Here is a 15,630-nt window from a genome sequence, read left to right on the forward strand (position 1 = left end):
TAGGCCAAAGTCAAAATCGTGTCACCAGTCCTTTACAAATATACAGTAAAAGTTTACATGCATATTAAAGCTAAAATTACATACCTTAATGTTAATCCTAGTTTTGTAGCAGGACTTACTGGATGTTTTATATGGCCACATGATTGTCTTGTTAGGTCATGTTCAATGAAGACAAAATGTAATTAAATTGTTCAATATTTAAACGGAAAAATTTCCTGAACAACAAGTCATTCTTCAGAAGATGTCTTTCAATTAGAATCTTCTGAAATCCCTCGGTGTCTCTCATTATATACATTCCATCAGTTTTACTTCTCTTTAACTTATGCAGTGCTGTCAAACATTCTTCCTCTTCTTCCTCCTCGAGAAGAGAAAAGAGCAACACAAGTGTGTCTGCCATAGCTCCAACAATGACACTGATGACAATAGAGCTGCCACATTCGTAGTATTGAAATTTGTGTAGGTGATTATATTCGAGCAGCTAAAAACTCACAGTTAAAGCCGCCAGCCGCCAGCTTCTTCAGCCGCTGCATTGACAACGCACCCTTAGGACCATCTCTCATCTTGCTCCAGCCTTGGTGTAGAAGATGGAAGAACAGGTGAAGGGGATCAATACCTCAACTCCTCCTCGGATGTCATAGGTGGACTCCGAATCCTTCAGCGTCTATTGTCGGGTTCGAGTCCTTCTTGTTCCCCTCCTCCTTGGACTTAGTGTTGATGATCCAGATCATTCGTTACATTGTCCTATTAGGGAGCTGTGGTACTTTCCGAAAAGGCTTGATACTCCTAACGTGGATGTTGTCGACATTTTCACTAGTACTCTCTCTCCCAAGGAAGAAGTGTCCAAGGACACATCTTCCTCCTGGCTTTGTGAAGCAATCGAAGGAGGTACTCGGCAGCTGACGACGATGATACCAGTACCTTCCACCCGAGAGCTCACGAAGTCAATGGCTTGGTCCATCCCTCACATTCTGGAAGTTTCTGTCGGTCTGGAAGCAAGATGTGGTCTCATAGACCACACTCGTGTCCTCTCCCTTCGGTCTTGCCCACAGGCCCTTGGAACCTCTTTTCCTTGGCCCTGTGATGGCTGCTCAACAAGTTGTGTTTTCTTACCCGGCTCCTTCAAGAGGACTAAGGTGTTGATTCTGGAAGTGAGAAGGATACTGAGAGTGACTGGCCTCTCTTCCTCCTCCTTCCGTCCTTCTACTTCTCCTCCTTCGGGATGAGAATAGGACTCGAACCAATACTTGCTGGACCTGTCGTTGATGCAGTAAGACTACACATTGAGCACCCGTTCTATTTTTCTCCTAGAAGCAATTCCGCTCCTTCCTCTAGGAAGGGGAGGAAGGAGAGACTGGCAATAAGGGAAACCCTATCTCAGCTTTTCCTTACTGCCTCCAACTCTTATGATTCTTCAGCCTATTTCGCAGGAGTTACGTTTCCTCACTCATGCGAAAAGGTCCAGTATCTGACATTTGATCTTGCTGTTCCTACACTCCGATCAATATGTCAGAGGCTCGGTAATCCTCCTCGCTCTTTCAACCAGGAGGAGTAGTCCAGGTGTGCAGATCTCCAGTCAGTTCAGGAGACTCATTCAGATTCCTCCCTCCAACCAGTGAGTCTTCCTAATGTAAAGGACCAACGGTTTGTATATCGTGTCGAAACAAATCCCAATTTTTGAAAGTAAATTGTATTTTTCCTAACTATATAAACCTGTGGTCCTTTACATTGCATATTATGCCCACCTCATGCCACCCCTCAATCTGAACCTGGACCGAAAGGCAAACTGGAAGGTTTAGATCTGGGCAGGCGAGTATTCCTGCCTACCTGGTGGTAGTTACTGCCTAACCACCTTGTTGAAGAGTTTAACGGCTGCTTCCAGCCTACGCTGAAAGTAGTTCCTAATTTAAAGGACCTCAGTTTTGTATAGTTAGGAAAAATACAATTTATTTTCAAAAATTGTGATTTTACATCCCAAAAGAGACTGGAGAAACACACTTGATATCCCTTAGTGTGTGAATGTTTTAACACAAGTAATGCAACATGTTACCAACATATGACAAAATTCATGATGAAATTCACATTATAAATATTTTTAATTAATATTTTACTGCAAATGTGAACATTATTGTTTGAGATGAAAGATTTATGAAATATTTATGAAATGCCACATGTTGCTGTAAATACACACACACACACACACACACTCAAGTGAAGGTCCTGTGATGCGAGGTGAAATGAAAAATCATTAATTACCATGCAACAGAAAATGATTACTTTTTTGTAGTGTTCTTAAAATGAATTTTCTTTGGACACGCCATCATTAAGAAATGCCACATGAACTAAAGATGTAAACAAAGGGTGTTTACATACACAAACACAGTTTCCCTCATCATCATCCCACCTTAGTCCCATTTATTTACTGGGTTGCTGCAGTATTCTGGATGAACCTTTTCATCCACGTCTGAGGTACGCTTCTGCTTCGTCAAGTCCCTTCTCTCTTAAGTCCTCCCTCACACCGTCTCTACATCTCATTCTTGGTATTCCTCGTCGCCTTCTACCCTGCACTTCCATCTCCATAGCATGCCTTCTAATATGGTCTTCCGCTCTTCTCAGAAGGTTTCCCTATCATCTTAGTCTCCCCTCCTGCACTTTTTTTTTTATTCCAACCACCTTTGTTGATCCTCCCTATATAGGCATTCCTAATCCTATCATCCCTTGTTACACCAGGCATCCATCTTAACATTCTCATCTCTACTACATCCATTTCAAAGTCTATGAGCACCATATGCTTCTCTCTGAATTTCTCCATTATTGGTCTCGGACAGAACAAACCATCTGTTGTTCCAATTCCTTTCATAAATCCCAGCTGTTCCTTCCTCTCTTAGTCTGGCATCTGTCATTCTCACTAAAATCTTCAAGGTGTGGGAATCAGTTTGATACCTCTGTAATTGCCACTCACTTACTCTCTTGATCTAAAATCTTTTCCATCAGAATGTAAAGGCTTTCTACTCCTTCGTCTTCTAATGCTTTCCATACTTCAGCTGGGATCAAGTCCAGTCCTTTCACCTTCCCATTCTCCATCTTTTGTAAGGCGTTTAGCACCTCTTTCCTAGAGAAACTTATTACCATTCCCGTGTTCACTTGTCTGTCCTCTCTTATTAGTTTTTCATTTTCTTCATGCAGCAGTTGCCCAGAATACTGTACTCTTTCCATCTTTTTCAAGATATCTTCTCTCTTTCTAAGTACAGTAGCATTTTTGATCTTTAGTTTGCTTAATATGTATATCTTTGGTGCTTTTGTTTTTGGCCTCGGATAGTTTCAGCATCATCATCTGGTTTCTTTTGGAAAAAACTACTTTAGAGGAGGGGAAGGGTGAGACCATCTCTACCCTAGCGTATTGTGAATTGCTGTATACTCTGAGGGCCAGCAGTGGCAATGCTATAAAAAATATATACATACACTATATGTAGTATTTTGTTATTATGATGTGCAACATGATTTTTCAGAAGGGGGAGTGGAAGAATGACTGGCAGATATGCCTTGTTAGTGGGAAATCATATGTGGAGTTTGTGTTTCCTTTTATTCAGTAATACAGTATGTATCCTATACAGTGCTCTAGTTATTTTTAGGGTTAGAGTAAAATATAAGTGTTAGAATGTAGTTGAAAGGAAAGGACTTTGTGGGAGGTGGATATCATGGCATAATTGTTTAGCTAGCAGAATTCATGAAACAAAAGTATTTTTGTTTCATTTTATTTGTAATATCCATGAATTTTTTAACACTAGCTATAAAGATGGGAACAAACAAAGCAGTAAAAAAAAAAAAGACAGATCACGTTGCCAAGGGAGGCTGCTTTCATCCGCTCTATGACTTCAATTTGATTGCAATGCTACTACAGTACGGTACTGTAATTCATTTTTTGTTTTGAGGAAGTATATTTCCTAGACTGCTTAGCAGCTCTACTCCAAAATCACATTTGTTGATTGCTTACCAGATATGTTGCACAAGTTAAAGTTGAAAATATTTGATGGCTAAACTAGAAAGACCGAAGGGGGATTTGCAGCAAGGGCACATTATAAGCAAACTTTATGAAGTTGTGGTTATATATACACATTAATTAGAGTTTCTATGAGTTACAGATTGGATGTAGTACAGTCTCTCTCTCTCTCTCTCTCTCTCTCTCTCTCTCTCTCTCTCTCTCTCTCTCTCTCTCTCTCTCTCTCTCTCTCTCTCTCTCTCTCTCTCTCTCTTTAATCTTCTAGGTTCATCTGTAACTTCATTTGTAACATCCTCCAACTGCACTTGACATGAATCTTGTATCTAGTTCTTTTTATCAGTGTCCACGTGTTGATACTTGTTTTATTTCCCTCTCACCTTTATTTATTTATTTATTTATTTATTTTTTTGCAGTGGTTAAGGAAGAACTTGGAAATGTGTATGTTAAGGAAGAACTTGGAAATGTGTATGTTAAGGAAGAACTTGGAAATGTGTATGTTAAGGAAGAACTTGGAAATGTGTATGATGATTCCATGTATAGTGAGGAAATTGATATCAAGGAAGAGTTGATTGAACCAAAGCAGGAGCCACCTGACACTGAAGATAGACGAGGAGAAAAGAGAAGAGCTCTTTCTCAGTTACGTTCTCCAGATTCAAAGAAGCAAAGACCAGCAGTTGAAGCAGTTACAGTGGAAAATGAACCTGAATGTGACAGATCAAAAGTAATGTTGGATTGGTGTAAGTACAGTAGCTATTATCATTGTGTTTAACGTCTCCCTCCTCTTCTTTCCCAAATTTATTGTGTAAACATAGTAGTGTATGTGTTTCTTGTGATTAACTGTAACATGGTTGTTGTTGCACCCTTGGATGTTTTTGTATGTCAATCTTGGTTGTCAGTGGGTATATAATTCAGTACAACAGTTTCTTTTGCCATTTAGCACAGGGGTCTTCAAACTATGGCCTGGGGGCCACATCTGGCCCACCACATAATTTCATCTGGTGCTGGTATTGCCCTTGGTAGGCCTATGATCATTTTCACATGTAGATTGCCTGGTGTCTTAAACTTTGGAGTTACAGTACTCCAGATGCTCTTAGTAAATATGAAAATGTCATTTCATTTCTTAAATTAGTTTATTTTTTAGTAAAGAAAATTGTCTTAGCCTGATTTCTAAAATGACTAATTAAAATTCAAGATGTTTTCATGTTTACTCAAAAGCAAACTAATTTTTAGGAAATTAAATTATGTCAGTCTTGTATTTATTAAGGACATTTGTCAGTTCCATGAGAATGGGACATAAAGTACTATTTTGGGGAAAGCAAATGAAGCCTTATGCTTCATATATAAAGACAGTGTTGCTGTTCTGAACAAATACAATATGCGCCAACATTATGAGACTAAACATGGCTCAGGATATTCTCATTTGACAGGAAAGCAGCATTCAGAAAAGTGTTAATGTATTAAGCGGAGTTTTTACAGAGAAAAATACTGTAAATGAAGCTCTAATTAGGGACAGCTAAAAAGTTGCGTATGTGTTGGCTAAAAGAGGAAAGCCTTTCGCCAGTGGATATATTATAAAAGTGTATTATGGCAGTGGCAGGAGAGTTATGTCCAGAAAGAGCAAACCTTTTCAACACAGTTAAATCTTGCACCAAACTGTTGCTTGTAGAATTGAAGATTTAGGAAGCACTATAGTTCAGCAAATTGTGCACAAAGCAACAAGATTTTGCTTGTATTCTCATTTGTTGAGTGAACCAAATCGTGTGTGTGATGCCTCACAACTGGTATCTGTCCATGGTGTTAACAGTGATTTTAATGTCACCCAAGAATTAGCATCAGTTCAGTGCATGCACACCACAACAACTGGAGAGGGCATTTTTGTGAAAGTGCAAAAAAACCATGACTGAATATACCTGGAATAGTAGTACTGTAACTGCTGTGTGTGACAAGTGATGAAGGGAAAAATATGTCTAGGTGAAGAAAGGTGTAGTTGGGAAAAATTACCACAGCTTCTGAGGTTGGGAGATTCTTAAAACCCATGTTGCTTCATTGCCTTATCCATCAACAAGCTTTGTGCTTAAAATAGCTTGATATGTCTCTTGTCATAAAGGCTTTTGTTTCTGAGGTTAAGGTTAATTTTATTCGATCTAATGCATCAGTCATTACCAGTTGCACAATTTTCTGGAAGTATTGATTCTGAGTTTGTTGACTAGCTTGTTTACAAAGCAATTCAGTGGCGTAGTGTGGAAAGGTTCTGCTCCGTTTCTTCCAGCTCCAACGGGAAAATTATCTGTTTCTCACAGAGAAATAAACCTTAACCCCTGTTGTCAGATAGTGAGTGGCTGTAGAAGCTGGCATTTTTTGCAGATGTGATTGGTCATATGAATCAATTGAATTTGAAGTTGCAAGGTGATGAAAATTTGATTGGTGTTTTATTTGCCCATGTCAAGGGTTTCAGAGCAAAAGTTCAAAAGTTTGTTCTTTTTCCATGTTGTAAAAAATTTCATGCAGAAAGTGAAATTGAATTTCCTTCCTCATTTGCAAATGAAATAATTGTAGACTTGAAAAAATTCAAGAGTGATTTTCTGACCTTGATACTCAAACAAAAGAAATCAGGCTCTGAAAATTTACTGTATTTGACTGCAATGTTGAAAATCTTCCAAATCAACTGCAATTGGAAATTATTGACCTCCAGGCAGATGGCAGATTTATAGATAAGTATAAAGAAGGAAAGCTGATTGAGTTTTATAATTTTTTAAAGCCAGATCAGTTTTTAAAATTGAAAACTTTCTAGTAGCTTTGTGTCTCTCTTTGGAACAACATACCTATGTGAATAAACAGTTTCCAAAATAAAGTACATTCGACTCCCAGTATTTGCAGGGGTTAGGGACCACAACTGCCCACGAATAGCTGAAATCCCCGAATACTTGAGACTCCCTCTAAAACACTTATAACTGCCTAATATACCTTAAAACTATCATCCTAAAACACTTTAATATCATTTCAAAAGTCATCTTACAACATTACCATTAAAAATACAAATATGGCTTATAGGTACACATCAGCACTCCTATTGGTACTCTTACCAAGGTGAAAACTAATCAAGTTACTCCTATATTCGGGCACGCACTTTTTTTTTTGTACAGTATTCAAGCCTTGCTGTTTTCTTTAAATGTGTACAGTAGAGAGGGGTAACATTGGCACATTCTCAAGTACAGGGAACAGTTAAGTACTGTACCTAAATATTTAAATATGCATTGAAAAAAATATATGAAATAATGAGAAGTTTAAGATTACTGTGCATAAATCGTACAGGTACTCACCAGTGATGTATGTTGGTTGAAGATGATGATGCATTTGCTGTGCAGTCCGATAAATGACTGAAGATATGACTGCACAGCAAAGCATAGGAGTTACATTTCCTCTGGGGTGCCTCTTCCCTTTCTTCGGGCACTTTGTCCACCAATTACACTTCTTCAGGGGCTTCGGGAGGCTTGGAAGGTCCTTCTTCTTGGGCTTGAGAGTCATGGTGATAGGCAGCTGCTGTTGCTGCTTCTTCATGCTGACAAGGAGGTTATTATAGGGCCCCCATGCACACGAGGGACTTTTGAAAACTTTGTGGAGCTTTCCGTATAAGGATCCGATGTCCCAGTCATCTCATAATTCGGGACAGACGTTCCAAAGACAGGCCCTCGTCCTCCTCCTTGTCCCCTAAACCTGCCGTGTCATCATCCTTGCTGGCAGACTTCGTCAGCTCTTCCAAACCTTGGTCCTACAGGGGGTCAGAGTGGGCAGCAATGAGGGTACAGACTTCATCATTGGTGACGTCATCGAAGCCTTCTCCACCAAGCATCCTCTCCAATTGGAATGCCTTAACAATGGCTGAATGTTGAATTTCTTCAGGAGAGAAGCCTTTATAATCATGAAGAGACTCTGACAACTTCTTTCAGCATGCTTTAAGGGTCTCCTTCTTCATATCCTTCAATGATTGGCTGACGATGGTCAGACATGGCAATTGTGAATTTACGCCAATATTCTTTCTGCAAAAATTCACTGTCAGTCTCCATTTCCTTCAGAAGGTGCTCAAGGGAATTCTGGGTGTAGAGTTCCTTGATGGCATGGATCACGCCTTGGTCCTTAGGCTGGAGGAGAGGGGAGGTGTTGGCAGGGAGGAACTTGAGCCAGACTCCTTCGTAATAAAGATCCACAGGGTGGCCACCAGCATTACATAATCAACAACACCTTGAACTCCATGCACAAGTTGTTGAGGTAATCTTTAACTTGAGGGATGAAGCTCTGAGTGAACCAGTTAGACGTAAGTACTTTGGCGATCCAGGCCTTGGGATTGTGCATCCAGAACACAGGCAACAAGTTCTCATTTTTATTCTTGAGGGCCCTGGGGTTTGCAGCCTTGTAAATGAGGCCTGGTTTCAGCATGAAGCCAGCAGCATTGCCACACATGATGAGGGTAACCCTGTCCTTCTGGGCCTTAAACTGGGAGGCTCTGGCTTTGTCCTTCATGAGGTATGTCTGTGAGGCATTTTCTTCCAGAACAAGCGAGTCTCATCCATATTGAACACATATTCTGGACGTAGCCCTTGTCCCTGATGATATTCTTGAAGGTGTTGGGATATTTTTTGGCTGCTTCCATGTCTGCTGATGCCATTTCCTCATGCAGAGAAACATACTTTAGGTGGAACCGCTTCTGGAATTGGTGGAACCACCCCTTGCAGGCCTGAAAATCTTGAGGAGCTGACGATGGTCCTGCTTCTTCCTCTTCTTCTTTGGCGGGGTCTTTGAAGCCTAAGAAATGTGCTTCTCGTACGTCGCCACCTTCCATAACAGTCGAAAACTGCTGGTAGAGTTGTTGTGCCTTCTCATGGATGATGTTGCCGTTGAGCAGGATGTTCTTCGTATGGCAGTCTGTTATCCACCACACCAAGGCCGACTCCATCCTCACAGTGCTCTTATGCATAGTGGAAACTTCTTGGCACTACAGCACAGCTAACATCCACGGTCTTCCTTATCACCACCTCATTCTTGATATACCAGACGGTACTCTCATTCATGCCATAATGGCCGGCTACTGCAATGTAACTTTTTCCTTCCTTCAATGTTTCCAGAAGTGCTACCTTCTCCTGGAGCGTCATGACCTTCTTCTGGTGCGTAGGCTCTTTGCCAGAAGCCTTAGAAGGAGCAGGGTGTTACAAGGCATCATAAGGCATGATTAAAAAATACACACAAAGATTAACAACAAGACACAAAGATATTCAGAGTACATTGCACATATGCAGTGAAACACCCAAACAGCAGAGGTCTACGTGGTGAACTGGTAGAGATGCAGACTTCCTCAGCACATCTCCTCAAGGCAAAGGCTTTTGGGGGGTGCAGCCAATCAGTGTCTAGGAAAGTGAACGGTGCTCCTGGATTGGCTTCATTGCAAGTGCCAGCCAACAGTGTGTCAAATAGCATTGCACCTAGGTATTTCAGCTTCCCAAGCTGCATTTTCTTTCCCAGTAGCTTTGAGTTTGTGATTTGCGCATGGTTTTACAAATATTTTTTAAGAAAAAAATATTGATATTGTACTGTGTTTACATTAATATTTTTGATAGCGTAGAAAAAAAAATATTGATATTTTACTGTGTTTGCATTAATGTTTTTCATAGCGTAGTCGCTTGTTTCGTCATCAAGGCTTTACCGTCCTTGGTCTACCAGAGCTCCTTGGTTACCAAACTAGTATCAAAGAATTCTCTTCCAGTTGGTCTTCTTGGCCAGGTATTGCGTCGTAATGATTAACATTACTGTATAACACGTGATGGAGTATATAATGGATTCAAAGATAAGAGGGAACTTTCCTTTATCTTCAGCGAAGCTGAACCCAAATTTTCCATCAGAAGAACCTGCAAGAAAGAGAAGTGATTATTGCGCATGCGCGTCCTCCTTCTTGTTTACAACTGGGTCATTAAAGACCAAGGAACCATTAACTCTCTTTAGTCTATAGCGAGCGGTTCACATTGTTATCAGTGCTCCGAAAAAATTCGACTTCTCTCCATTTTCATTATCGAGGATCATGGAAACATCAAAAATAACAAGATAAGTGCTTAATATCAAGTTCTAACAAAAGTTTTAGTTTTAAATTTTTTCAATTGATCATTTCTTTGTAAAAGCCGGAACCTGCTTTGCTGAAGATAAGGGAAAGTGCCCTCTTATCTTTGAGTCCATTATATGCTCCATCACGTGTTGTAAAGTTAATTATTACGACATTACCTTGCCAAAAAGACCAACTAGAAGAGAATTCTTCAATATTAGTCTGGTTACCATGGAGCTCTGGTAGACCATGGAAGGTAACTCCTTGAGGACTCTACAGCGACTACCAAAAATAGGTTTTTCCTACGTCAAAGCCTGTTTTTTCTGAAAAAAAAAAAAAAATTTCATAACCCAAAGTTGGTGCCAGGTGAGCTAGTACCTCAGGAGCTGATGGGCGCTCCTGGGCACACACGTAGTATGAGCTGGCGCCAGGTGAGCTGGAAGCCAGGTTGGTGCTAAAAAATTGGAATGCTTCACGATTTCCGTGTCATCCTTGGGCAGGTGCCTTGCTAATCTCTCTATCGTTTTGATTTTAGTATATGTACTGCCGAAGCAAGTACCGAAGCATGGTTCTCGGCTGTCGAGAATGTCTTCTCTTCTTAAAGCTCATTGCAACCAAAACATTAAGCACAATTTCTGTCCTCCTACATTCCTGCCCTTACACTTTTTCAGTCCTGCAAAGGAAAGTGTGATAAGATGTTTAATCTTGATTGAAAATTCGCTACAGTAGCAAAAAAATTAACGAACTTGAATCAACTTAAAAATAACAAAACAAGAAAAAACTGATCCTGAAAGCTTTCAGCTTGAAGGTTACTCGAAATAAGCAGTAATAATGAAAATAATGAACAAAGCTGCTGCAAGTACTCGATGTTTACATCAAGCACTGCAGAAACAGAATGAGGTTGTCTGCTAAGTCATTCCTAGTATTCCCATTAGTGGGCAGGACTGGTCACCTACACTGAAGAGTCGAAGTGCTACCATGAATTTTGAATTTAAGCTGCCGCACTACTTAGAAACTTTAGCTATGTAATTACTTGATAAGTTACTTATATAAAAGATATATTTCAATAATATCAATTACACGGTAATTAGAACTATGTGCAAAACACATACATTATCCATACACTAAAATCACCTCATCAAAAAGTATGTAGTTGTGGGTAAAATCTAGACCTATTAAAAAATCTCTTACTTTTAGATAAACACTACTGCATGCAAAACATTTAAATGTACAGTATTTTCCAAATATTTTAATGCAAACTGGAACTGCAGTAATCAGTACATGTTAGAAAAAACTATAATCGTCTTTTTTCCTTGTATAAAAAGCAAAAATGGGGGTTAAAAGGAAAAATAATTTTTTTGATAATTGCACAAACAACAGGCCAAAAATGAAGGAAAGGTACAACATTCCTCTTGGACTCTAAAACCATGAACGTGATGGCTTCCACTAACAACAAGGGGAAAGGCAGTAGACTGGGATGAGCATGTACTGATCTGCCAGGGATATCCCAAACCCCTCACAATCCTTTGACCCTTATGCCCTGAAACACCACAGTTGAGACTTTGTCAGCAAAAGTCCAATTGCCAAGATTGTGGCAATCCAACTTCTTCCAGCATTTAACCTAATGTTTACATCAGGTAGTGATGTGTTTTAGAACCAAAGAAGCAGGCTGTCATTGGCTAACAAGTATCAGTGGCAATCAGCCAGCCAATCACATTTTAGTTTTCTCCCTAATGAGAGGGAAATAGCCTTTTGTTCACTTAAATCTGCAGACACATGCAATGAGAGTTTGTGTTTATTTTAATGTTATTTTGTTAATAAAGTGATTTGAATGCTCAGCTATCGGCAATACAGTTTTTCGGCGCTTGTCCAGCGACAAAAATCGGCAATTTTCAGTGCTGATATGCGTTGATTTCCACTTATCGACGCCAATAAGCAGGTATAGGCGCCAATACATACCTAACAGAAGCGCCAATAACCAAAAATCGGCGATTTTTGCTTGTCATGCCATTGAATAGAACAACCACCGATAACCAAGGACTGCCTGTATATTTATTGATGAATATATGAAGACTAGACTGGCTGGATTTATTGCCCTGATATTTTCCCTCCTAGTGCCTGGTGCGATTCCTGAATGCCTGGTGCCTGTTCCAGAGTGCTTGGCACTATTTTTAATGTTTAGAGGATTTCGCCCTACCTGCAGAAGAAGTCATCACAGCCTGGTTTTTGACAAGGCCACTGTTAGGCCATGCCCAGATGTTATGGACTTTTTCAAGCTTTTATAAGCTTGCCAGATACAGTATTAGTTTCCTCCATGTACAGTTCCACATATGTTTTTGGTCAGTACGAGATGTCGTCAAGTCCATGCAAACATTGTCGAGTCCAATAAGAAGTCGATTCCGCACGGATGTCCACGTGTCCACATGGCTGTTGAGACTTATGGAGACTTATGGCAAGACAGTCACAGTCCACTCAGACAACACAACCGCTTTGGCCTACATCAAAAATCAGGGAGGGACTTATTCCTTTTCCCGTTATGAAGCAGCCAAGGATCTTCTTCTCTGGACAGAGATCAACCATACCAGGATAATAACTCGCTTCATCTAGGGACAGTTAAACATTCTCACGGACGAGTTAAGTCGCTACAAATAGGTCCTTCCAATGGAATGGACACTGAATCCACAGGTGTACACCGACCTGTGGAAATGGTGGGGAAAACCGTCGTTAGACCTGCTTGCGACTTCGAGGAACCATTGCCTCCCCGCCTACTGTTCTCCATCCCTGGACCCTCAGGCATGGGCAACGGATGCCATGCTCCAGGACTGGTAGGGCTTAGATGTCTGCACTTTCCCACCGTTCAGCATGGTGAGGGAAGTCCTAAACAAGTTCATGCCCCACACCAACATGTCCATGACACTTGTAGCTCTGTTTTGGCCACAGAAAGAGTGGTTCCCGGACCTTCTCCGTCTCTAAATAGACTTCCCAAGACTTCTACCTCAGAAGAGAAGCCTTCTAAAGCATCCTCACTTCCATCGCTTCCATCTATTCTTATATGCTCTCGCTCTGACAGGCTTCAGACTGTCAGGGAGCTTGTTAGAGCGAAAGGCTCTTCAAGAAAAGCTGCAGAAGCAATCACCAAATGCAGGTGTCAGTCTTCCGTTAATGTCTACCAGGCGAAGTGGACAATCTTTCATGACTGGTGCTGAAGACATGGCATATCATCTTTTTAAACTTGTGTAGCAAAGATCGCTGATTTTTTAATATTCTGAGTTCCTCTCAAGGCTTTGCCACCTCTACAATCAGAGGTTATAGATCTATGCTAAACTTTTTGTTTAGACATAGAGGTCTTGAGTTGTCTGCTAATCAAAACGTAAGCGATCTAATTAAGTCCGTAGATACTTCCAAGCAAGAGAAGTCTATGTGAGTTACCTGGAATCTAGATAGTCATCCTCAAATGGCTCTCTGGCCCTACATTTGAGCCCCTTCATGCTTTATCGTTGAGAGATTTAACCAGAAAGACTCTCTTTATAGTTGCTTTAGCTACAGCAAAGAGGATCAGCAAATTACACACCTTCGGTAAGCGATTGGGTTTTTCGCAAGGAGATGCAGTCTACTCATTCACACTTGGATTCCTGGCAAAGAACAAAACTCCGTCTAACCTTTGGCCTCGTTCATTTATGATCAAGAGCTTGTTAGGTATCCTTGGGCCAGCAGACCAGGAGAAAACTGTTTCCCCAGTTAGAGCTGTTAAGTACTACTTGGATAGGGCCATAGGGATCAGAGGTTCCCTTCAGAATCTATGGTGTTTGGTAAAAAAAAACCTCCCGATCGCTGTCTAAGAATGCCTGGGCCCTCTTTTTAAAGAGCATTATTTCCGAGTCACACTCGAAGATTCAAGAAGACGATCTCTCTATTTTTAAAGTAAGAGCTTATGAGATTAGAGCAGTTGCCACTTCGTTGGTTTTTAAGAAAAACTTGTTGCTCTCGACGATTCTCCAATCAACTTACTGGAAGTCAGTCAAAATCAGTGTTCGCCCCCAGTTATTAGTGTGGTGTGGAGACAGTCTATAATAATTGCAGTACATTAGGCCCATTAGCTGTGGCTGGCATGGTATTGGGGGAAGAAGTACAGTATAAGAATAAAAGTTGTAAGTCTTGGTGCCATTTCCTTTTATTTTCACGTGAGGACTTATTATATACCTTCGAATATTCTATCTCCTCTCCTTGTTAAAGGGAGGCTGAGTTTTGGGATGCCTGGTGGTGCCGTTTACCAGGAGTACCCACCAGCCCTTGGTTTTTAATGTTTGGGTTATGGTTTTAATATTGTGGTAGCAATTGTTTGGTTGTATTTATTGTACTGCCCCCAGGTCAAGGGCATTTATTTTGTAAGGCCTTGTCAGTCTTTGGAGTACTCCTTGACTGCAAGGTTCTCCCACTGAAGGAGAGACGACTCTCAGCTTTACTGCAGCATCACTACAGGTTGAGATGAATGCCAACTAGAGGCAGTATCTTCTGCTGCAGCTCTCTCACCAGATAAGGTTACAACATGCATTACATCAATGCTAGCTACCTCTCTAATTCGAATTCATCCCCTTTATTGAGTGTTTTTGGTTGGAAAATGTCCATTCTTCCCACCCTCTGTAAGTGTGGGATTCAGCTATGTAGTTACTTGGTAAGTTACTTATATAAAAATTACTTTTATGATAAAATAAAGTTTTATATATACTTACCAATTAACTACATGATCAGAGCCCTCCCACTTCCCCTCTCATGGACATTAGGCACAAACAAATTTGGATCTTCAGTACTGTTGTACCTATTCTTCCCTGGTAGTGAGAAGTTTCGTCGATGACACAAGAATAAGTAGAGAAATTACCTGTGATGAAGATAGGAACTCGCCACAGAGAGACCTAAACAAAATATATGAATGGGCAGAGGTAAATAGGATGGTATTTAGCTCTGATAAATTTGAATCAATAAATTATGGTGATAAAGAAGGAATGCTATATGCATATAGGGAACCTAATAATGAGATAATCACAAATAAGGAAGCAGATACATATATATATATATATATATATATATATATATATATATATATATATATATATTTATTTAAAGACCTTGGTGTGATGTTGAATAGGAGTATGTTATGCAATGATCAAATAGCAATACCATTGGCAAAATGCAAAGCAAAAATGGGAATGTTGTTCCGGCACTTCAAAATAAGAAAACGTATGTACGTAGTCCACTTGAATATTGCAATATGATATGGTACCCACACTACCAAAAGGATATTGCACAAATAGAGAGTGTACAAAGGTCCTTTACAGCTAGAATAGAAGAAGTTAAGGACCTTGACTACTGGGAAAGACTTCAATTCTTAAAATTATATAGTCTTGAAAGGAGAAGAGAACACTACATGATAATACAGGCATGGAAACAGATAGAAGGAAATACCGAAAACATCATGGAGCTAAAAATATCAGAAAGAGCAAGCAGAGATAGATTAACAGTGTCCAAAACTATACCAGGAAAGCTAAGGAAA

At 40.2% G+C, this 15,630-nt stretch overlaps 2 protein-coding genes and 1 non-coding gene across 3 annotated transcripts in view; 1 reads left to right on the forward strand and 2 right to left on the reverse strand.

The window, feature by feature from the left end:
* LOC136845041 (tigger transposable element-derived protein 1-like) overlaps positions 1-15,630 on the reverse strand; it is a 289,897-nt gene that overhangs the window by 48,729 nt on the left and 225,538 nt on the right. The window lies entirely within an intron of this gene.
* LOC136844563 (uncharacterized) overlaps positions 1-15,630 on the forward strand; it is an 89,426-nt gene that overhangs the window by 20,019 nt on the left and 53,777 nt on the right. Inside the window, exon 2 of the mRNA XM_067113838.1 lies at positions 4,411-4,734. Within this exon, the coding sequence (XP_066969939.1) occupies positions 4,411-4,734 (324 nt within the window). The remainder of the gene's footprint in view (positions 1-4,410; positions 4,735-15,630) is intronic.
* Positions 10,539-10,641, reverse strand: LOC136845387 (U6 spliceosomal RNA). The gene has a single exon (XR_010855170.1). It is a non-coding gene; the product is annotated as a U6 spliceosomal RNA (small nuclear RNA).

This window comes from Macrobrachium rosenbergii, chromosome 13 (assembly GCF_040412425.1).
Source record: "Macrobrachium rosenbergii isolate ZJJX-2024 chromosome 13, ASM4041242v1, whole genome shotgun sequence".
NCBI lineage: Eukaryota > Metazoa > Arthropoda > Malacostraca > Decapoda > Palaemonidae > Macrobrachium > Macrobrachium rosenbergii.